Source organism: Nanorana parkeri, unplaced genomic scaffold, assembly GCF_000935625.1.
Source record: "Nanorana parkeri isolate BGI_ZX_2015 unplaced genomic scaffold, ASM93562v1 scaffold236, whole genome shotgun sequence".
NCBI lineage: Eukaryota > Metazoa > Chordata > Amphibia > Anura > Dicroglossidae > Nanorana > Nanorana parkeri.
Window position 1 is genome coordinate 570,670 of NW_017306504.1, and position 25,197 is coordinate 595,866.

Genomic DNA, 25,197 nt, shown 5'->3' on the forward strand with positions numbered 1-25,197 from the left:
GGCGCCATTTTTCATCAAATTTGGGTAAAGATCCCTCCCTGTACGCTATGAGTTTTTCGTGATGATGGTGTAGTTTCACTATGGAGAGAGTTTCACCCACAGATGGGGGTGTTGGCATCTTCCACTTCCTAACTATAGTAAGTCTAGCTGCTAGTAAGATATGGACTATTAATCGTCTAAATGTTGCTGGGACGCATTCTATCCCCAGGGAAAGGACCGCCAGGGCTGGTGTCTGGGCCACCGGGGTTTCTATAATGGCCTCTATGGTGTGGAACGTCGATCTCCAGAATTCCCGCAGGTGTTTGCATTCCCATATAATATGATACAGGGTGCCCACCATCCCACAATCCCTCCAACACATTGGGGAAGTGTTCGTATACATCCTGGCCAGCTTATAGGGCGTATAGTACCATTGTAGTGATATCTTGTAGTGTACATCCCACATTTCTACACATCTAGTGGTTTTAAGCGCACAGGATAGGGCCTGCATCCACTGACTCTCAGAAAAGGTACTCTTAAGGTCCGTTTCCCAGCCTGCGAAGGGTTTAATTTTGATAAAGGTTGTTTTGCTATAAAGTAGGGAGTAGAATAGCGAGATTCCCCCTTTTATAGGGGAGTTCTCGAAGAAAAATCTCCAGGCCGCATACGGTATGGAGCATATTATATGTGGGTGTGACTGCACTATATGTTTAATTTGGAGGTATTGGAGAAAACAGCTAGAGGGGAGCCCGTACACAGAAGACAGGGTAGAAAAGGGTCGCAGTTTGCCATCTACTAACACATCTTGCAGATGTTGAATCCCACTAGAGGTCCATGCCCGAAGAGATAATGAGGGGACCAGAGCTCCAAGAGCCTCCAACGGGAAGGGCATGGTGCGTAACGAGTCAGGGGAATGTAGGGGAAGAAGCAAAGTCTTCCACGCCATGCTGGAGGCTTGTATACAGGGAGAAAGGGTCTTCAGGATTGATGCAGGAAGCACATGAGCCATATACATAAAGTATGAGGTGGCCCCAGGGGTTAGTGCCCGTTCAACCTCCCGCCACTGGGCAGGGCTCTGTGGATGGAACCACGGTTTCAGCTGGTCTAGCAGCGCCGCCGTGTAATAGTCCTTTAAGTCAGGATAGCTCATACCCCCCATCGTCCTATGTCTAGTCAGAGTAACACGGGAGCATCTTGGCCTCTTCCCCTGCCAAATGAAAAAGTTAAGGGCCCTGTGCAGACTCTTAAAGTACCGCTCTGGGATGGGGATAGGGAGTGTTCTATACAAGTACATCAGGCGGGGCAGGGCTATCATTTTAAAGACCACTAGTCTGGCGGACCACGACAGGAAGGGTCTGTCTAAGGATTTAAGCAAGCCTGGCAAAGTTCCCAAGAAAGCCTGATAGTTACTCTCAAATAAAGAGGAGCACTTTTGGGTCATTACAGTACCCAGGTAAGATATACCGTCCTCCTTCCATATATAGGGAAGAGAGGACTGCAGCGCCCTTCTCGTCTCTGGGTGTATTCCCAGGTCGAGAATATGTGACTTGGATGCATTAACTTTATAATAGGACACTCTGCCAAATTCCTCCAGCAGAGCTGTCACCGCTGTTAGCGACTTCGCTGGGTCTGTAAGTACCAAAAGCACATCGTCTGCGAACAGGCTAATCACATGAGAGGTGTCGTTTAGAATGATGCCCGTGATGTCAGGGTGGGATCTAACCCTCATGGCTAAGGGTTCTATCAGTAGGTCAAAAATGAGGGGGGATAAGGGGCATCCCTGTCGCGTCCCATTTGAAATAGTAAATGGAACGGACAGGGCTCCTGATGTGTAAACCTGGGCAGCGGGGGTGGAGTACAGTGCCAAAATTGCCGTCAGGATCCAGCCCGAGAATCCAAATTTTTGTAGCACCCGGGACAGATAGTGCCAATTAATTCTATCGAACGCCTTCTCCGCATCCAAAGTTAGGAGCAGAGAAGGCGTCTTGGAACGTTCTACGTTATGAATTAGATTAATAACTCTGCGGGTGGCGTCCGGAGCACCCCGGCCTTTTATAAAGCCCGACTGATCCGGATGTATTAGGGAAGGGAGTACGTCCATCAGGCATGGCGGATGGTATTCCCGGGTGCCTGGCAGAAGGTTGAGTGCCGGCTTGGGAGCTCCTCGAGCCACCTCTCGACCCCCCGGACGACGACAGAGGCGAGGCCCCGGCGCCATCTTGTGCCCGCCGTTTGTCCAGTCCGAAGAAGGATTCGTAAAATCCACGAATCCACGAAGAAGAAGTCCGTTAACTTCTTGGGGCGGACTCCCCGCCGCTTCTTACTCATCTCCTTGCAGGTTAGAGAGAAGGTAGAGGGGAAATCCAGAAAGATCTAGCCCCAAATGCTATTTCTGTGTGCCTTGAAGACGACTGTTGCTCAGAGCTTCACTGACTTGCGGCCATTCAGCTCGAGCGCCAGCCATGCCCCCCGCCGAGGAGCCTTTTAAAGATAGGAGACAGACATACCACATTCTTAAATTGTTCCACACTATAATTGTATTTAATTCCTTGTATTTTGTGACCTATAACTCCCAAATTAAACTGAACTCCCAGACATATAATATACCCCATAAATCAGGACAAATATAAGAATTTATTATGAATTACTTGCTGTTAGCTACACTAATTATGTACACATTATTATTGCCAAAACTGTGAAAATTTTGTTTTTGCCATTTTTGTTTTTTTATATATTTCAGGGGAAAAAAAAATCAGAATTTCTATATGCATATGTCACATCGACTTAAACCCCATTTGTCCTTTAAAAAAAAACGGTATATAATATGTAGGTGCAATGAATGAGGGGTTAAAGTAACCTGACAGGCAAAACAATAAATACATTAACAAAAAAACTGTTCCTCTATGACCCCTTATTAACCCTTAGATTACACCAATTAGCCCTATGTAACTCATTCATCCTTCTCCCTTCCCAAGTATAATTTTCCTAACCCTAACCATTAATATTTTAGGCCCATTCACACTACCACAATGCACATTACACTGTCAAAAATAGTACATGCACATTTTTGGTGTAATCTGGTGCATTAGCCAGTATATCCAAATGAATAGGCTGCCTAATTGCAGGGTATGTTAATGCATAGCATATAATGCCTCAATGCACATGCATTAACAAACCACAACAGTGTGAACGGGCCCTTACATTTTTCTCTTGTTTTTATACATTTATTTCATTCATTTTTTGTTGATTTAAAAATGTGCACTATAAAAAAAACTTTATTTAATTTGCAAATACCTTTGCAATGTAATGCGTTGTGCCAGAATCATATTATAATGCCAAATTATAGAATAAAATTCATACCTTTTATCTACAGTGACACATTTTTTTTAAAGCTATTAATGATCAAAGGTAAAACAAAATCATATTACAATTATTTTTGCAAGATAATATCAGCAAAAGAAAACCTTATTTGTCATAAAAATGACATATATGTTACTGTATTATCTTAAGTTATAACACAACTATTGCCAAATAAACATGCCCATATAATTAATGTAAAAGTTGCTCTGGTCCATAGGGGTTTTCTCCTTCCTCACATTTAGGGCTCATTCACACTTACTGCATGTGTTGTGGTAATGCATGGAAAAATTCCCTTTTAACCATGCGTTCATTCATCGCACATTAACACACCAACAGCATTGCAATATGGCTTCATTCATTTTGAATAGCACTCCAATGTACTTTGCAATAGTGTGTACTACTGCCATATGTTCTGGTGGTCTGCACTAGAAAACAAGATATATGTCAGGTCTATTTCCTGTGAATGGGTTCCATTAATGCAGCATGCCACCGATGAAGTAAAATGATGAATATCGTAGGGCATGGCTACAGAGAATACATCACTTTCACTGGTCCTACATGTTGTGAGTTCCATACCCGGTTGGCCATTTGCATGCTAGTTCTATAAGCCAAGACTGTATAGATGGCAGTACCTGTCATGATTGCACATGGTATTCTTAGTGCTGTGTGAATTTGAGACATGTGAGTTTCCTGCCTTTAATGTGGTCTTAAGTAAATGGTATTACACTATTGAATCTGCCTTGGTCTCTGCTTGTTTATGGTTTGAAATCATTGATTTCCCCGTGGATTTGGAGATGTATCCCTGATGGTTACTATTGGCCGTTTTGGATGTTACACTATTTAAACGCTATTGACCATCTATAATTAAAAAGTAATCTTCATCTGGTGAGTTTGGCTTATCTTTTGGCGTAGGATGATTGTCTCACTTGGGAATTAACACTTAAGTTGTTTGCAGAAACACGTTTTCTGCACAAATCAATATCACATTTTTTAAACTTTTAGCCGAATGCCACAGAGGTACCAAGCAGAGTAAAACATAAGTAAAAATAATGAAAAAATGGAAAAATGATTTTAAAAAATGTTTAAAAAATAGGAAAATTAAAAAATAAATAAAAGCCACTGACAGATCCCCATCAAAGGAAAATACAATTGAGAGCTAGCTCCACCCAACTGTTTCCTATTGGCCAGCACCTGCCAGAGTCTTCTAGCAGGACCCAGCCAATGAATAACAACTGGGAGGAGCCAGCCATGACTTCACTGCCATCCCCGCCCAGTTGTTATTTTTTAATGGCAGATCAGCATCCCCAGGTCATTTGGAGACACTGATCTGTCATTACAACTGGGCAGAGCAAGCTGTGAGATCACGGCTGGCTCTGTCCAGCTGTCATTTGCGTGGAGATCGGTCGGCTTCGGCAAACCTTTCTCCACGCTTCGGGTGTCACTACGGCTCTGCCGAGTCAAAGCATATGAGCTCTGCTTGGCTGAGCCGCTCGGCTGTTGTGAATAGCCCATACAGCAGTCCTTCAGTTTGACTGAACTGAATGGCAGAGGTGGCCGAAGCAAGTCGAAGGATCAGCCGATGCTACAGCTGGATTCTTTTGCTCTTTAGTGAATAACCCTCTAAGTGTGATAAATATACATTTTTACACATTTTTTCCTTTATATAAAATGTTTATTAACATCATGTTTTATTATAGAGATAGTGCACTGTTGTTTTCCCACATTAGAATATTGTGTGTTAAACAATACAGAAACTTGATCTGAGGCCTTACGTTCCTGACTTTTGAGCTAAGCCCTGCCAAAATGCCATCTTCCTTCCAAAAAGAGTGCTTCAGGAACCAAAAGGGTACACTCATAGGACAGTAGGATGGCACACATTGTTTTTTTCAATTTCAATATGACATGGAATCCCAGAAATTTTAGTACATCATAGTAAGTGGCCTCGGGCAGTCATCATTGGTAACATCATAGAAACCAATTTATGGGGCTATATTAAACATGGGAGAGTATCTCACTTTCATCAAAGCATATTTTCTTTGATGTAAACTAGTGAGATACTCCTGCAAATGCAAAGTTGGTGGTTCATAGCCATGAAGTCTGGCAAAGTCAAGCTCCAATAACAAAGTGTAGTTAGAACAGAGAGGGGCACAGAAGAAAGGTTTCCTGAATAGCAGGAATCCCTAACTACCCCCTGCAATATTGCTTCACTAATCATAAAGTATTATAAAGTATTATATGTCCTTATTAGGCTAGTATCTAATAAGGAAGTATACTACTTCCTCAATTTGGCACTTACCCACAGGATGCAGGGAGTACCTACCCATAACCCCCTGCTGTATTGAAAGTAGGTTTATTTACCTGAAACCTAAAAGAGAGCAATAGTATTCAGTTACAGCTCATTATTACTGAAAGAAGTACAGTAAGAAGCCCAAAAAAGGGTCATCCTTTTTAAGCTCCTTATGGTGGCAGGTGGTACAGTAGATGAATGTTGCAGGTTCCACTATACACATAAGGGGCAATTTTTAAAGGTCAAAATTGATATTTGAATGTCTTTTTTCCATGGGAAATATTACATTTTACAGTTTAGCCTATTTATAACACTGCTCTGGGCCATATTCACACTGACTGAAAATAACCCAGCTAATCAAGTGTGCATAAAACTAAGAAAATGTATAAAAAACGTCTGCCATTGTTTACCATATTTGTGTCTACAACTTACAAAAACACAAGCCATGCCTAATCAATTAGCCCCAATGCAAGCCTTTTTTTAATTTTTAATTTTTTTCTTTCACCAATGTCTTTTTTTCTACTCGGCAGCTTTGTGAATAGACCCCATAATATATTGAATTGAAGTTATTTTCAAGTTATATATTGAGTGAAGGGTTAGAACATAAGTCAGGTTTTTTTTTTTACTGTATGTGACATTAGGGAGATTTTACCTCACTTGCTTTCTTGATAACACCAGGACTAGAAATAAGGTAGAGAGTTGTCATCAGGACAGAAAGACAATTACCATTATGGTAAAAAAAAGCTGTATTTGTCTATTGGAGAGATACCCCCTAACTTTGTCTGTTAAACCCTGTCGCTGGAATGAGAATTGGGGGAAATTCCCCCAATGGGGACAGATATACAAATTTAACAGAGGTTTTACCCCCCCCAACACACGCACACACACATACATCCTATACAATCCAAAAATAAAGGTTTTGACTGAATATAAGGTTTAAAATGTCAGTGCATATAACAGTTCTACAAAGTACCCTAACTCATATCGGTCGTTACTGCATTTTTGTTCTTTGCTTGTTTGGATAAGCCATTATGTTCAGCATGCAGTTATACAGGTGAAACTCGAATAATTAGAATATCGTGCAAAAGTAATTGCAGTAAGTACTGCAAAAGGGGCCCAAACCAAGTACTGAGTACATATGCATGCTTGTACTTTTCAGAGGTCTGATATTGTTCTATGTACAATCCTTGTTTTATTGATTGCATGTAATAATCTACTTTTTGAGGTTGTGGATTTGGGGTTCTTGGGGTTTTCATGAGCTGTATGCCATAATCATCACAATTATGACAAATCACGGCTTGAATTATCTTGCTTTGCATGTAATGAGTCTATCTCATATATTAGTTTCACCTTTTAAGTTGCATTAGTGAAATAAATGAACTTTGCACGATATTCTAATTATTCGAGTTTCACCTGTATCATCCAATCAGATTTTATTTTCCTGTAGAGAGCTCAGTCAGGGTGAAATCTAGTTGACCGCTATGGTCTCCTGTACTTTTTAAATCGTAATTGTACGCTGCACTAGCTAATTAAATATCTGCAAGTAACTATTACTATATATAGATAGTAAGCACTGTACATATATTTGAAGAATGTGCCTCCACTATTTTTATGCTTTGGGGTTATCTATCTTTGCAAAATGAACCTGGTGCTTCAGCTTTTATAAATGTGATTTGCATTCTGTGCCTGCTTTTCTCTGGCCATTTTCCCTGCAGGTTGTAAAAAGCTTTTATTGTACACTAAATAAAGCTGTGTATTAATCCATTTAATTACATTACCTTGTTAGGTTGTCTGTGAATTTCTAATTATCTGACTTTTTACTTTAGATTCACCTATCCTATCACTATGGGTACTTCTATCAGGAAAATAAGTGGCATGCAGCCAATTAGTCTTTGCCGTTATGTATGCAATTGCTATGATGCACATTGCAAAGTGTAGCCATTAAATAAAATAACTCTGGGTATTTAGCATAGAGTTCTGAGAATCTAAGTAAACTGAAATGATCTTTGACTTGAAAAGATCATCCAAGCATAGAGCATTTGTGTGTATTTAACTTTTCCGTATTGCAGAATCTTATTAATGAAATGATGTACTGCAATCAAACAGAAGCTCAGGAGGTGGGGGGTTCTCATGAAAGCCATTGGTCACAGCTACTGAGAGACATATTTAGTGTTCCTTTATTATGAACAGAAAATATACCGCTTTGAAGGTTTCTCAGTGCAGAAAGCGTCCATATTGGCTGCAGCTGAATTTAATGATAGGCCTATTTTTATGGTTTAGCAGGCTTGACTGCCCAGATGAAATTAGTAGAAAGATTAAGCCACATCCATATTTGTCCTTGAATTCAAGGAGACAGCGACAGAAGAGTGGAAGTGATTATGTTTGATACTCTTGTGATTGCTGCTAAAGTTAATAGAGCTGGGCTCTTTAGTCTATGTAGGAACCTATAGTTTATATAAGATACATTTGAGGACCAGCTCATTCTATGGTGTTGTGATAAAGGCACGGTACCCATGCATTTACTGCATGCTATAACATGGCACAATGCACCATATGCTAGGTTTGCTGGTGCATGGCATTGTCATTCATTTGACTTGCCCCCCAATGCAACTCCCAGCGAATGTGTATTGCAGTGCAGCGCAAGCCGTGGTTCAGCAATACCGTGCATTGCAGTGAAAAAAGCAATATGTGCTTTTTTCACCACACCGCAATGTATGGTACTGCAGTACCATGCACCGCAATGTACACCCATTAGGAGGTGCATTAGGGAGTCATTTAAATTAATCGTAGCTCAAAGCACTGGCACACCTGTCATGTGGCGCATTGCATTGCACTGTGCATGGTGTGGATCAGCCCTTAACGTGGAAAAGGCAATCTTATCCTCTTATTTCAGATACTGTTAAATTGTGTTATTTTATTGATGTATGCACCATACAGTCATTATACATGAATCTTTTAGCATAAGGTGCCATTTTCTTTGCTGTCCCACCAACCACCATGCCACAGTCATATTCTGGCATTAGTGCCTCTGTGCTGTGGGGAACATGTAATTCTGTAGGATGGTAGATCTAGATCTTATGTAATCTAGTATTGGAATCAATTATATATGCCAAAAGGGTAACTTAGGACATATTTTTGTGTACCTCTGATTTGTAAAAGCACCTTTTCCACCCACTAAACATACTCAGCTTTTTTTTTTCTATTTACTTTTTGTGTGTTATTGGGTTAATGTTGAACAACCACTGTACATTGTATAACAGAATGAGAGGAAAGCATTGGGATGTGGATTAATAAAACCCACAAAACTCTCCTGATTTCATGAATAGTTATGAAGTAAGATAATATTCATAATTGTATGAGAATATTTACATTCACATAATCAATGTGTGTGTTGATGTTTTTGATTGTCTTGCATATTGATTGTCTCATTCTTTATTTCAATGTAGCCATTGGTTTTTTTTTCTGTTTAACCATACATCACATAGTAGTCCATACATCACATAATTGACCCTCGGTACATCAATACATGATATCTATAAAAATAGTAAACCAACACAAAACGTTAGACTATAAAAATTATAGGATATACCTGCTTGTTTGTTAACACATAGGGATCTATTCACTAAGCTGCCGAGGGCAGCCGAGTGAACAACCGACCCCAAGTGAAGTGAGCCGAACACTGTTCGGCTATTCACTTCAGGCTGGTATGGCTGATTTCAGCCGTACATCGGCTTGCTTCACATGGCTTCGGGTCCTGAAGTGCAGAAGGAGTTCGACTCAGCCGATCCAACATCTGGATCGGCTGAGCCGACCCTCCGGCAGGCTACTCACTGCTGTTTGGTCTATTCTTATAGATGCCGAACAGCAGTGAGTGAATAGCCGAATGCCGCTGAGCGGTATTCGGCTCGGCTGTTCTGCTCGGTCCCTCAAAGGGACCGAGCAGAACAGAAAAAGAGTTTAAAAAGTTAAAAAACAGTAAATAGAAAACGAGCAGAACAGAGCAGAACAGAAAAAGAGTTAAAAGAAAAAAAAAACTCTCCCGGGCGCTCTGGGAGCCTCCCGCTCCTGGCCGCCCAGGAGAGAAACACTGCTGTTTCTTTTTTTTTCTTTATTCTGACACGGAGCGATGTCAGAATAGAAACAAATATATATATTGTTTCCCATTGAAATGCATTGCTACATTACTATTGGCTATTTCAATTTGCAATAGCCAATAGAAAACTAGCATTATACCCGCCCTCTGCTGATGGACATGATAGAGAACTGCAGCAGAGGGCGGGTAAAATGTTAGTTTACTATTGGCTATTGCAAATTGAAATAGCCAATAGTAATGTAGCAATGCATTTCAATAGGAATTTTTTTTTTCTACCCTGACATCGCTCCATGTCAGAATAAAGAAAAAAAGAAACAGCAGTGTTTCTCTCCTTGGCGACCGGGAGCAGGAGACTCCTGGGACGCTAGGGAGAGTAAGCTGTTTGGAGATCAGTGTCCCTAGTTAGCAGGTAACCAGGGACGCTGATCTCTCTGCAAGTGGCCGGAGCCAGCTGTAAGATCATGGCTGGCTCCGCCCAGCTGTCAGAAGCAGGCCGTCGGCCGGCCGCTTGGCCAGCTTTGGCTTTCAGCATGGCTCAGCCGAGCTGATGCATATGCGTTCGGCTCGACTGAGCCGCTCGGCCGCATTCGGGAGCTGTACGGGCTATTGTGAATAGCACATACAGCACGCCTTCGGTTCTACTGAAGCGAAGCGGTCCTGGGGCCGAAGCTAGCTGAAGGATGGGCCGAAGCTACGGCTAGATCCTTCGGCAGCTTTGTGAATAGACCCTATAAATATTACATCCTTTGGCTACTATTCTGATTTTAGGTTGAAAAATCAGAGTTAGAAGAACAAGTTGACAAATGAAGATGTGATTTTGGGAACAAGAAAAAAAAATCTGGAAGCTAAACAAGAAGAAAATGATAATATATTATACTTTACAGCTTGTTTATTGTTGCAGAAAATGAAAACAAATATTAACCTATGAATGCTAGTAGGCAGTCCTATTGTGTGCAGCAGTGCATACCAAATTCAATTTGTGCCATTTTATCACAGAACCTCTATGAAAGGCTTCACAAATGTATAAAATTCCTCGAAGCAAATAACAGTATCAGAACAAGACCTCATTATTTTAATGCTTCAATTTCAAGCAATGAAGACTAATTTTATGATATCCCCCTTGTATCAGAATATTTGCAAATCTCAAGTATTTAATTAGGCACACTATGCAAACATCTAACGCATTAAACAAACAAGCTCTTGAATCTTTGCCTTTGCTTCAGTAGGCAAATAATGAGTGAACATGTGGTGCCTGGCCCATTATTGTATACTATTATCAATATAGTAAAGAAAGAAAGCTCATAAAAATATTCAGACAAGTGCCGAACAATGAGCCCACAGCCGCAATGCTAATATTAACAGCTATGCAATTAATAGTGTCTAATACTGCTATAGTGCACACATATTATTCATAAAACGCATGTTTCCAATAAACCAAGCTCCACAAATATTCAAGTTTTAATTAATGGAGGTGTCTTAAGATCAAAACCGTAGGAGGGAACTAATTACAGCCCCTGGGTTACATTAATAGTTACTTATAACTTATATTTACAATGCATATGTTATTAAACAAACAAAACAAAGGCCAGCTCTAGCTGTGCTAAAATGGGCATACAATTATTTCGTTCTATAATTAAATCAGGCCTATCAGCTACACAAAACAGTGTATGACAGCATATAGCTAAACTACTATTAAACTGACTGCTGCTTATTACTGTATTCCTTTCTAGACATAAAATGATAAGGGCACTATACAAATGAAATAGGACCCAAACCTCACGAGACTGCTTATTTTTGATTTTTTTTTTTTAGCTAGCAATTTTCAGGGAGGGGGGCAGCTAATAGAGAGAGTCATTTATGTCCTGATATTTGCGTGTCATGACACCCTTAAATGCATCAAATGTATGATATATCTGCAGATTAATCAGAACTGCAACACTAACATCAGTAGCAGGTACATATACCTCCTGTGACCCAATCTCTATGCTTAGTAAAGTTTGAAGCCAGTTTCTTTGTGATTAGTAGGAGGATCACCTAAAGGCATTCAAGGTGGGAGATAGATGGACAGGTTGGGGTAAAGAGGGGTAAAGAATATTCATGTGTTCCCTCCACAATCCCACACACCTCAGCTACAGGATTCTGGATCTCACCAGGCTGAAATTGCTGGACTCTGTTCTAGCCTACTCTTTCTCTTCCTGACCAGGGATAACCTTTACCTCTTTTCTTCTGGCCCATATACTGCATATCTCCCACTGTTCCCCTTTTTCAAACTTCCATCTACCCTTTTGCCCAAAGTAAGGATGGCAAAGATGCATACCACTAATGTAAGGGGGGCACAGACATGTACCACCAATGTAGGAGGGAACATACACTGACTATCAGTGTAAGGGGGTACAGAAACTGCCTGTCAATGTAAGGGGGGACATATACTCTGAACACCAATGTAAGGGGGCACAGACTCTGACCATCAACATAAAAGAGCATAGGGACTGCCGTCCAATCTAAGGAGGGCACAGACACTGGCCACCAATGTAAGGGGAGCAAAGACACTGACCACCAATGTAGGGGGGAAAGAAAACAGCACACTGAATGCCAATGTATGGGGGTGCAGAAACTGACCACAAATGTAAGGGGGTACAGACACTGGCCACCAATCTAAGGGGGCACAGACACTGACAATGAATATAAAGGTACACAGACACTGACCACTAATGTTATGAAGACACAGATACCGGTACTAACCGCTAATGAAAGAGGGACACAGGCACTGTCCACCAATGCAAGGGGACACAGACACTGATCACCAATGAGTGGGGGCACAGACATTGCCTGTCAATGTATGGGGGCCACAGAAAAACATCATTAATGTAAGGGGGTATAGAAACTGACCACCAATGTAAGGGGGGCACAGACACTGACCACCAGGTATTTGTTCTTTACATTAACCACCATTTTTTCCTCCTCTGTTGCTGAATGAACATTTTTCCTCTCACAGACCACCAATACTGGCCATTTTTTCTTTCTGTTAACCACAGACACCAGCCATCTTTTACTTTTGATAATCAAAAATGTATGGGGCACTGTGAGATATACTGATGATCACTGCACTCTTTGCATTATGTTGTACATAAAAAAGTGCATACTTCTCTACATTACATACATGTGACCATTGTCTAAATAGTTTCTGGTTGCAAGTAGCTTCCAGCTTTATTAACTACCTCCTTACTGCTTTACTGTTTCTGGGAGGATGTTTTTAACCACTTGCTGACCAAGGTGGTAAACCCCCTTCCTGTCAGGCCATTTTTCAGTATTCAGCTCTGCAGTACTTTGACTGACATTTATTCCATCATGCAACGCTGTACTGAAATTTATTTTATACCATTTTTTGGGGACACATAGAGTCTTCTTTTGGTGGTGTTTAATCACCACTGGAGTTTTTATTTTTTAATATAATAAGGAAAAATTACCAAAAACGTTGAAACAAAAAACGGTTTCCCCATATTATATTATGAAACATTTATTATTACCCAATTTGTTGGTAAAATATAAAAGATGGGGTCACGTCAGGTAAATAGACACCAAACATATCAAGCCTTAAAATTGCACACGACTGCGAAACCTCAAAACATCTACAATACCCAAAATTGGCCATAGGCGGTGCTTTAAAAGCTTTTACTGCTCATCAGTTTAGTGTTATCAGTGATTGATGTTCACAGTGATATGTAACTTGTGTAGCGCAATTGTCGTTTTCGTGGGTTGGCACACCTGACGCGTGTTGACGTTTATATGTGCGTCTACGTGGGGGTGGGTGACTTAAACATTTTTGGAGATTTTTTTCTTACTTATTTTATATGTGACTTTAATTTTTTTACACTTAATGTTATTGCTTTCACATAGGGGGCTAACAATCCCCCTATGTGATAGCACAGGCACACTGATGGGTCCTCTTTGTGGAGACCCCTAATGTCACCTGGGGACCCCCAAAGAAGCTGATGAAGCAGAAATCTGCTTCACCAGCTTCTTCTCTGGCTATAGAAGCCAGATAAATGACAGCTGAATGTGGAAGTGATGTAATACTCATAGATGCTGATCTCCCTCCCATCTTCCTCCTGACACACAGTTGTTATTCATTGGCCGGGACCTGCTAGAAGACTCTAGTAGGTGCCGGCCAATAGTAAACAGTTGGGCGGAGCTAGTAGTCACTGCTAGCTCCACCAAATTGTTTTTGGGGGATTTTTTTGTTTTAAAGAAAATCTTTATTTTTAAATTTTCAATGTATTTACATTTGAATTATTTTTTTAAATTATTATTATTAAAACATTTTTTTACATTTTTAAAAACTATTTTCATTGATTTGCTATTTTGCTTGGTACCGCGGAGGTACCGAGCAAAATAGCCGAGCCCAGCTCAGCGGCATTCGGCTACTCAGTCACTGCCATTCAGCCCCTGTGAGAATCTAGGCGAACAGCAGCAAGTAAGCTGCCAGAGCTTCGGCTCAGCTGATCCAGATATTGGATCAGCTGAGTTGAAGTCCTTCTGCACTTTGGCTCAGCCAAACATTCAGAGCATGTTCGACTGACTGAAGTGCAGCCGAAGGCAGCCAATGTATGGTTGATTTCAGCCGATGTATGGCTGAAATCAGCCGTACTGAGCTTTAGTGAATAGCTGAACATTGTTTGGCTCACTTCACTACGGCTCAGTTATTCAATCGGGTACCTTCGTCAGCTTTGTAAATAACCCCTGTAAGTGTTAACTCTTTGTTCATTTTTCTGGGGGTTTTTTTAAGACAATTTTTTATGTTTATGTGTGTCTCTGAAACTCTTAACTTGTGGTAAAGTAGAAGTATTTTGGGGGTACAAGGACAATGGCATACAGTATGTGTGCTTTGTGTATTGCAAGTAGGCTTAGAAAATATTTAACCATTTTCCTATAGGCTGTGCCCAATATGCTGAGAAATTTAGCCACACTCACTGTAAGCCATGGCACACAGAACGTGCCACATGGTTTCTCCTTTCCAGGTCAGTTATAGTTAAGTCTGTCAGACTCTTGCTTGCAGGACAATATGTATGTGTATGTTGTGCAAACAGTAGGCAGGTTTTATTTAACCATACCTCTTTAAGTCCCTACCACTGTTAGCACAATTGGGCCACACTCAATATTTGCTACAACTTGTTTTAAATTGCTGCTTCTCTCCTCAGGGTGCCCAAGGGTTCCCCAGGCCTTTAACAATCCTAGATATGCCCCTTCAAGTAGGTAATTAAATGAACAGACATACACATGCCCTTTTACCTTTAAAAATGTTTGATTAGAATTTGTACTATTGCAAACACATTTAATTATTTTTTTCAAATTCTTTATTTAAGTATTCACTGACAGAGTGAGGTTCAGTACAAACAAATAAAACAGTAGACAGTAACAAAAAGGTAGCAGGACAGACAGATTAAGTACATTCAACCTAATTGGTATCTATTGTGACTTAAGTTCTTAAAGGAGAACTATGAGGCGAGTGCTTTTCACTCACCTCATAGTTCTAGCCGACCTGTGACAATGAGACTGTCACAGGCCGGCTCAGTAGATCAGGAGGTGAGCGAACACATACCAGCGTTTGCTCACCTCTCGATCCTGTCACAGCTCTCTGCCGTGACAGGGGAGGGGCTGAATTCCCCCCTCCCCGCTCCGATCTGCCAGTGCTGACTGGCGGAACGGACGGGGGAGGGGGCGGGTACAGCTGGCTCTGCCTTTAGATAGGCAGAGCCAGCTGTCAGTCACGCAGCTGTGCGGATCCCGGCACAATTGTCGGGATCCGCTTCAGCTGAGGTGTCTCAGTATACCACGAGCAGCAGCTTGCGGTATACTGCAGCATCTCAGTATACTGCGAGCTACAGCTCATGGTATACTGAGCCTAGGGTGACAGGAGGACGCTAGTTTGCTAGTTTTGTCCTCCCGTTACCCTAAGGAGAACTATGGGGAAAATACTTAACCCCATAGTTCTCCTTTAAGTCGAAAATGCTCCCTCCATTTGGCAAATAATCCTACAGCTTGTAAATGTTTAACCTATAGAAAGGTAAGGTCCAGGTTGCAAGGAAACAAATGAAGAGAGGCAGAAGTATAAAAACAGATGGGGAAAGGTAAAAAAAAAAGGGGGGTGGATATTTAGGGAAAGGATTGGAAAGAGTGGAGAGGGGGGGATGTGTTCAGAGCTAGGTCACGGATAGGCATGGTACCAAGATGGGGGCGGTAGACTACTCAGTGGGTTCACCTTGTTCCATCCACAGTACTGGCTGGCATTATAAATCGATAGACACATGTCGCCCCCTTATATGTAGCTATGGTAAAAAGGGCATTTCTGTCTCCTGCCCAACTCATGTTGTTCCTGTCACGTCAGAAGAGAAATTAATTCCAATAAAATAATGATCCTACCTGGAACAGATCATGCCTTCAATACGGTTAATCTCTTTTACTCTGTGTAGCCACGCTGAAATGAGGTGGTGGGGGGCTGGCTGTTTCCAACAAGCCGTAATGCAGGACTTTACCAAGTGTCTTAATACTGATCTGCGGTTTTAATCTGGATTGAGTTATGGTGTAATAAGATAAAGGAGGGATCACGGGTTACTGGGTAGTCAGTGAATCGATGAGAAACCTGTACTTGTACTTGATCCCAGAATGCAGTCAATTTAAGTCCAAAAAATGTGAAACAGAGTACCGCGCTCAAATTCACATCTCCAGCATTTATTGGAGCATGAGGGGTCAAACTGGAGGATCTGTATCGATGCGCAATACCATCTCGTAAGTACATTGTAATTAAGTTCTTTTATTCTCGTACAAACTGGCATTTTCGAAGACAGTAAAAAAATCTTCATTAATTCCTCTACGGAAAAGGACCTCTCCAGATCTTTTTCCCATTGAGAAATTAATTTTGGGCAAAAATCAGCAGCAGGTGTGGTCAAAAGGCCATAAGTCGGAGATAGAGAGTGATGCCGTATACCAGGTTCAGAGCAAAGTTTTTCAAATGTAGATAAAGGTCTACAACATTGAGATGGAGAGTGAAGGGAGCATAAGAAGTGGCGTAATTGTAAATCTGACCAAAGGGACAAAAGGAAAGTACCCTCAGAGGCCGTCAGCTCAGGGATAGAAGGCCAAGAGGAATTCTTACGCTAGTGCAGGGCATTAAGTTTGCCTTGCGATCTTGGATATGTAAAAGAATCACACGGTATACCTGGAGTAAACTCTGTATTTTACAGAATCGGGTTTAGGGGGGAAGGGAGTGCAGTCAAAGAAAGGGTCCTCAAGGCAGTACTACAGAGCTTTAGAGTGACCCCTATGAGAGGGTGATTTTTCAAAGGAAAAGAACCAAGTTTCTCCACTGAACACCCTGGAAGACCTTGTAAAGGAAAAGAAGAATAAGATTGTTCCAAATGAACCCACAGTTTGGAAGAGCCGTGCCTGCTCCAATCGATCATCCTAGTCAAATAGCAGGCTAACTTGTATTTAGCCACATCCGGGAGAGCTATCCCTCCACTAGACCATGGAGTCATAAGTGTCTGCAGTCACACCCTAGAACAACTATTGGACCAGAGAAATCTAGAAAATGTTGATTGTATGGATTTTAGGAACTTAGAAGGGACATGTATAGGTAAGGCATCTAAAAGAAAAATACATTTGTGGAGAATCGTCATCTTGAGAATATTGCATCGGATGAATCAAGAAAACTTGCCGATATTCCATTGTTCCAGGAGGGAATGTACATGCGAGAGTAGGGGAGGGAAGTTTAGTTTAAAGTTAGTTTCTATTGCATGAGGTATCCAAACACCCAGATATTTAATGGCCGTAGTCGTTTGTTTAAAAGGGAAGTTGTCTCTCAACCATTTTTCCCTTACAGCAGAGAATGCTACCGGCATAGCTTCCGACTTCTGGGGGTTAATCTGTAAATTGGACAGGCCCCCGTAGACCTTCAGCTCCCTCAAGAGTATCGGTAGGGACACCTCAGGACAGGATGGCGAGAAGAGTAAATAATCCACATAAGCAGAGATCTTGTATTCCCTGTCAGCTATGCATACACCTTTGATATCTGAATTGTTACAAATGGTGCAAAGAAAGGGTTTGAAACAGAGAATGAAGAGGAGTGGGGAAAGGGGACAACCTTGACGGGTCCTATTAGCAATTTGGAATGGTTTGGAAAGAAACCCATTAACTTTAACTCGAGTTGTAGAATGGGAATAGAGAGCACGGAACCAACCCAACATCGTATGACCAAGTTTAATGTACTGCAGGACGGCATCCAGAAAAGACCAGCTGACTCTATCGAACGCCTATTCTGTGTCACTCCTAAGGAAAAGACATGGGGATGATGTAGAAGAGGTATGATGTATCAAGTTCAGGGCTTTAATAATGTTATCCCTGGCCTGAAGTTGTGGAGTAAAACCAACCTGATCAAGGTGGATGAGAGGAGGGATATGTGGAAGCAAACAGTTTGCTAGAATCTTAGTAAAAAGCTTCAGATCCACATTTAATAGGGATATAGGGTGATAACTGAAGCAAAGAGACAAGTCTTTATCTTCTTTAGATATAACAGTGCTAAAGGCCCTAAGAGTATCCGTAGGCAGTTTAGTTTTATGAGATAAAGGGGGTGATTTACTAACCTAAACACACGCACGCACTAGGTGCGTGTGATTTTTACACAGCAAAACTTATTTATCAACCAAAAAGTCTCTAAAAGCATATTTCCACTAATTCCATATATGGAAAAATCATGCACATGATGCATATATAATGCTGCTTCACAGTTTAGACAAAAAAGGTTAGCTCATGCATTTACATTCCTGCATTCATCAACGCAAGCAACACAATGTAGAGCTAATTTACACAACATCCCCTTGCAATTTATGCAGGGCTTTGCACAAAACACCTGCTGGGTGTGTACACACTACAAAGGTGTCTAGATTCCACCAATAGATCATGCTGGGAGGGAACACACTACAGAGGTGTATACTTGTTCGTGGCGTGTTTATAAGGTTAGTAAATCAACCCCAAAGAGTTGTAGGCCTCCACAAAATGTCGGTCAAGGAAAGACAACCAAATTTAATTTTTAACTGGCAAGGTATCATTTAGACACTATCTGAAGATTTCCCACTTTGTAGATGATATTACACATCTGAAAGATCAATTTGTTCAACCTAGTACAATGCCATAGGCTAGAGTGTAGTTTTTACGTTGGGCAAAATTGTTGTGCAGTAAATCTTATTTCTTTAAGATGGAATTCTGAACATTTTGCTTCCTGCTTACACCATTGGCACAGATTTCTTTAAAACAGTGCTGTTTTCACATAACAGATCTGTCTCATGCTACAAGCAAGTTGGTTACTCTTGAAATCTGTGTTAGATTGTATACTATGCATTACACAGTGAGGATAAACTCGAAATTGACATCTGCAGTGCGGTGTCAAGCTCTACCATCTCAAAGTTTAATTCTGATTTATTTATTGGAAGCTGTTCACACGTATTCACTTACATAAGCTGTGGGAAATATAGTAAATGTGGTGTACTTAGACCTTTATAGAGATGGTGAACTTTAGGCTGAATGTTGGTTTAGGTGGGGACAACAGTAAAATGATGTAACAACAAAACACGTTGGCCCTCTAGGGGGTTGCAAAATCTAAATTAATCTTCCAGAGTGTTTCTGATCAGATTGCAAGAGCTTTTCATAAGCCCCAGAAGAATAACTGCAGAAAAATAAAACCCAATAATATCTAAAGTACAATTATTTTATTTTGTTGAGTTATCTATTAGCTGGTAAAACTAATACAAGCAAAGTCTATAATCTAAGCTTCATAAGAACACTGACTTATGACTGATCAAAAAATTGTGCAGCTTCATGCAGTTATTGGTTGCCAAATCTATGGGGTCTATTCACTATGCTGCCGAGGGCAGCCGAGTGTATGACCGATCAGAAGTGAAGTGAGCCGAACACTGTTCGGCTATTCACTTCAGGCTGGTACGGCTGATTTCAGCCGTACATCGGCTGAAATCAACTGTACATCGGCTTGGTTCGTGTGACTTTGGATCAGCCGAACATGCTCAGCATGTTCGGCTGACCCGAAGTGCAGAAGGAGTTCGACTCAGCCGATCCAACATCTGGATCGGCTGAGCCGAACCTCCGGCAGGCTTCACACTTCTGTTTGGGCAGTTCTGAAAGATCCCGAACAGCAGTGAGAGAATAGCCGAATGCCGCCGAGCGGCATTTGGCTCGGCTGTTCTGCTCGGTCCCTCAGAGGCACCGAGCAGAACAGAAAAAGAGTGAAAAAAGTAGAAAAAAGTTAATAGAAAACGATTGTGCAGAGCTGCAGTGACAGCTAGCTCCACCCAATAGTTTCCTATTGTCCGGCGGCTCTGCTGCTGTAAAAAAAAAAATTAAAAATCTCCCGGGCGCTCTGGGGGCTCCTGGCTCGACGAGCGATAAGACGAATTCCCATTCAAAAGCATTGGGAGCTTACTATTGGCTATTTCAATTTGCAATAGCCAATAGTAAAACTACGTATTTTAGGCCATAAAGTTGTTGTTCCTAAATATATATCTTGTTTGCCAAAACAAAATTACCAGCAAAAATAAAGATATGAGTTCTGATCATTTATCACAAGTTATGAGAGTTGTGTAAACTTTACTATTCCAAGGTATGTATAAATATAATGTTTTTTCCAGGTGGGGGGCCATACAATGCTGCCAATTCGCTGGATGCCACCTGAAAGCATTATGTACAGAAAATTTACCACGGAGAGTGATGTGTGGAGTTTTGGAGTTATTCTTTGGGAGATATTCACATATGGAAAACAACCTTGGTTCCAGCTCTCTAACACAGAGGTACAACTTTTAATTGATACTGCTTTGCCACTTAACTAATTTTGGTGAAATATTCTGCTTGGTTCATGTGGCTAATATAGCTTCCTCTCTGTACTGTGCAGGGATTATTTCACACATTTTAGTTATAATTAGATGTGTTATAGTTCTGAATGAGATGTTCAGCATTCTTGCACCTCAGAAATATAGAGTTTGCCACATATCCTACTGATTTGATTTATATATTATTTTGTCAGTTTATTTAATGCAGAACCATGATTTCATAAAATGTCTATTGTCTTACCCTGTCCTCCCCCTGCTTCCCACACCTGTTCTTTAAAAATTACTTCAATATCTGTTTTTCCTGGGGTTATCTGGCTGGTCACATGGCAACTTTGGGTCTTCTTCCTCTTTATTAAACCTTATCAATCAGAGATATTCAACAATGCCGAGATTGGTGCTGATATAATAATTTCAGCCCTACTCTGTGGTGTTGTACTAAAGGTCAGGGTGAACATGACAAAATGGCAAAAGTACACATGGTGAGGCCAATATGCAACATAATATACAGGGAGTCCCTAGCAAACTAAGGTAGTTAAGAAGTAAAAACCTAACTAATCTGTTTCAACTACTCAAGTTAAAAACAGAAACTTTTGTTGAATACATTTTTAAATACATGTGGAAGCCACACTGCTGCATCATACTCTTGTAATAAATATGGTCCCTAATACTAAACTATCTGAGTTTACAGCTGTGGGATATATATTGCAACAAACAACAAGAGAGCAGACTCACTTGGAGGCAGCCTTTTCATCATTAACGGCACATCATTGTTTTTGTATGGTTTTGTATATTGACCTGCCCATGTGCAGCTTTCGCTTTTAGCCTTTAAAACATATCCGAACAGCTGCCATTCTTGCTGTTTTGTATTTGGTGCAGACACACACTGGACATCTTCAGCTGTCTTAGGCAATGTCTGGTGTGTTTCTGGAAAAGGAAAGGGCTGCATCCAGGTGAGCCTGCTCTCTGTTCTTTTATTGTTCTGGTCAACATGGTGGTGCAGCCACAGGGGTATGTCCATGACAAGAAAAAACACAAACAAGGGGCGCCTTCCCTAATGTAGATACATTTTATTAAAGTAAAGGCAAAGAATAGGAATGGTACGCACAAGAGTAGATAAACATAAGCCTAAAACATAAAACATAATCAGGATCCTGGTTTGCAGTATGAGTTAAAACTTCTACTTTTCAAGGCTTATGTTTATCTACTCTTGTGAGTACAATTCCTATTCTTTGCCTTTACTGTAATAAAATGTATCTATACTAGGGAAGGCGCCCCTTGTTTGTGTTTTCTCTTCAGATATTACAGTCTCCCTGGCAGAAGTGGGGCAGCGACCTGTAGAACTCTTATTTGTTTACCCTTCAGTGGAGTGGTCTTTCCTGGCGCTTTTTGTCTTCATATGGTATGCCCATGACAGCCTAGGCTCAAAGGAAGTAGGTTGAATGATGGGGGCCATCATTGAACCTGGAAGAGGACTAGTGGTTGACAGTGGAGTGAAGATTCTGTAGGGGACAATGCTGGATATATGGTTAATATTGCGGTTTTTATAAATTCACTAAAAAAAATCAGTGTGCATAGAGTTAACATAGTATTAAACTCTTACGGGTCTATTCACTAAGCTGCTGTAGGCAGCCGAGTGACTAACCGACCCGAAGCGAAGTGAGCCGAACGCTGTTCGGCTATTCACTTCAGGCTTGTACGGCTGATTCCAGCCGTATATTGGCTGAAATCAGCTGTACATCGGGTAGCTTTGGCTGGCTTCGGGTCGGCCAAACATGCCCAGCATGTTCGGCCGACCCGAAGTGCAGAAGAAGTTCGACTCAGCCAATCCAACATCTGGATCGGCTAAGCCGAACATCTGGCAGGCTACTCGCTGCTGTTCGGTCCAAGCGGCATTCAGCTCAGCTATTTTGCTTGGTACCTCTGTGGTACCAAGCAGAATAGAAAAACAGTTAAACAAGTAGAAAAAATAAAATAGAAAATGATTGGGCAGAGCTAGCAGTGACAGCTATCTCCGCCCAACTGTTTTCTAATGGCAGGGCGGTTCTGCTGCCGTCAGAATAAAAAAAAAAACACCATAGGAATGCATAGCTACATTCCTAGTGGCTATTTCACTTTGCAATAGCAAACTAGCTATTGTACCCGCCCTCTGCTGCTGTCAATCACTAGAGGGGACCTTATGGAGAACTTCAGGTCCCCTCTGCTGATTGACAGCAGCAGTGGGCGGGTGCAAAAGCTAGTTTGCTATTGGCTATTGCAAATTGCAATAGCCAATAGGAATGTAGCTACGCATTCCTATGGTTTTTTTTTTATTCTGACGGCAGCCAACGGCTCCGATGTCAGATAAAAAAAAATACAACAGAGCAGGGAAAGGTTTACTCTGCTTGATTGAGCAGAGTAAAACTTTCCCGGAGAAAGTGTTTCTCTCCCGGGCAACCGGGAGCCGCTATCTAATAGCAGGAGACTCCTGGGGCGTCCGGGAGAGTTGGGCTATCTGGAGATCAGTGTCCCTGGTTACCTGGTAACCAGGGACACTGATCTGTCTGTGCAAGTGGCTGGAGCTATTGTGAATAGCCCGTACAGCACCCCCTCGGTTCTCCTGAACCGAAGGGGTCCTGGGGCCGAAGCTAGCCGAAGGATCAGCCGAAGCTACGGCTAGATCCTTTGGCAGCTTAGTGAATAGACCCCTTAAACTTTTTTTCAATAATGAGACAAGATCAATCAAATATACAGTAGATTACCTAGTATTTTTTAAAATCTTTTCCCAAGCACTTGCAATTCTCATACTTGAAAACAACTGGCTCAAGCTCTCTCAATGCTGCTTCCCTGGCAATTCATGCTCAATTAAAGATTACAGAAAAGAAAGAGCAATCTCTTGCAGCTGCCCATCTACTAGCTTGTAGTGGGGAGAAGGAAGGAGGGAGGGAGAAGGGAGGAAGAAGGAGCAGGGAGCAGGGAAGTGGCTTGCCTTGCTGACCCTGTGTATTTGGGAGACAACAACAGTTTACTAGCACACACAAGGGAGGCTCCATAGGACCCTCAAAGGAAAAGTAGCAACTTTAAAACAGGATATCAGAGCCAGGGCTCAGGGGTCTAGGTAATTCTGCAGAAAACTAAAATGTTTAAACATCAAGGAGCAGCATCCATTGTAAGTGATTTAATCAGCATTTGAACCACTTAAAAACCTTTTGACTTTGATATCACTTTAAATATGCATTTTAGTTGACTGTTGTGAAAAATAAATAATGGCTAAATAAAATGATGTGGATATTTGAGAGTTCATAAAACAGCAATAATGTTGCAAGAAGTTAGACCAGCATAGACAAAGCAGATGAGTAGACACAAAGAGAGAGAGAAAAGTGAACTGATGGAGTGCTTTCTGATGGACAGTGAGTTGAATATTTAGTGGTCATAAGACTTGCTGTACATTTATACACAAGGGAAATTAATGTAATTCCATCCCACCTAAACATTAAACTACTTCTGCCAGTACAAAAAAAACTGACAGCCTTACTTTACAGACCAGAAAACAAACAAGAGTGATGTCCAGTTCTATTACATCTATAGTATGCTTCTTGACCAGTGAACAGCATCAACTGAAAAACAGCAGTAAAGGCTGAGGCTGTGGCCATAAATAACCCCAGACTTGTTATTATAAAGACTATTAACATTGTGAAGGAACACAGACTGTTACTATATAGTAAAGTCATTTTTATTCACTGTACAAAATATGAAAACAATAACTACAATAATTTGTTGTTTCATAGCTACAAGTATCTCTGCAACAGGTTTTCTACAACAGAAATCCTTTGCTAATATGCCATCATATGCTCTGTTAGAGAAAGTGTTTAGTCAAAAAATAATAATGCACATATGGTCACAGATGTATCCTCAGTATAGAAGGTGTATTTGATAGATGCAAATGTTGTCTGCATTCACCTATATATGAAGAAAAAGCAAGCACTAGTCATTCAATTCATTTTTACCAACTAGTGATTAGTCATCTGATTTTAAAATAGTTGTTTTTATCTCTTTGTTTCTTAATGCCATAGACATGCTGTTACATAATATATTGTCATTTTGTTTCTCATTTATATTGAACTATTTCCTGCATTCTTTCAGGTTATTGAATGCATCACACAAGGACGTGTGCTGGAAAGACCAAGGGTGGCCCTAAAGGAAGTATATGACATTATGCTGGGATGCTGGCAGAGAGAGCCTCAACTGCGGTTAAACATCAAAGAAATTTACAAGATTCTTCAAGCCCTAGGAAAGGCCTCTCCAATTTACTTGGACATCCTAGGCTAGCCAAGGCCATTTGTGAAGTTTTTCTGACCCTAGTTACCCTTTCCTTCCTTATTCCTGCCTTTCCAAGAAAAAAGTCTTCATATTTAAAAAAATGAAAAATGAAAAAAATATAAAAAACAAAAAACTTAAGTGCCTGCAACATATAACAACACGGAAGTAAATCTGTAAAAGCAGATTAATTTTTGTCTACATCTTCCCCCAATACAACCACTTTGGAAGACTCTGCTGTTACAGATTGAGTAAAGAAGAAGAGTTGGGAACTGAAATTCCACTACTGAAAA

The 25,197-nt window shown here is 41.0% G+C and overlaps 1 protein-coding gene across 1 annotated transcript in view; it reads left to right on the top strand.

Moving 5' to 3' along the window:
• Positions 1–24,945, top strand: part of NTRK3 (neurotrophic receptor tyrosine kinase 3) — a 588,664-nt gene extending 563,719 nt beyond the window's left edge. Inside the window, exons 16-17 of the mRNA XM_018556369.1 lie at positions 20,414–20,572; positions 24,731–24,945. Of these exons, the coding sequence (XP_018411871.1) occupies positions 20,414–20,572; positions 24,731–24,916 (345 nt within the window). The 3' untranslated portion in view covers positions 24,917–24,945. The remainder of the gene's footprint in view (positions 1–20,413; positions 20,573–24,730) is intronic.
• The last annotated feature ends 252 nt before the right edge of the window (positions 24,946–25,197 follow it).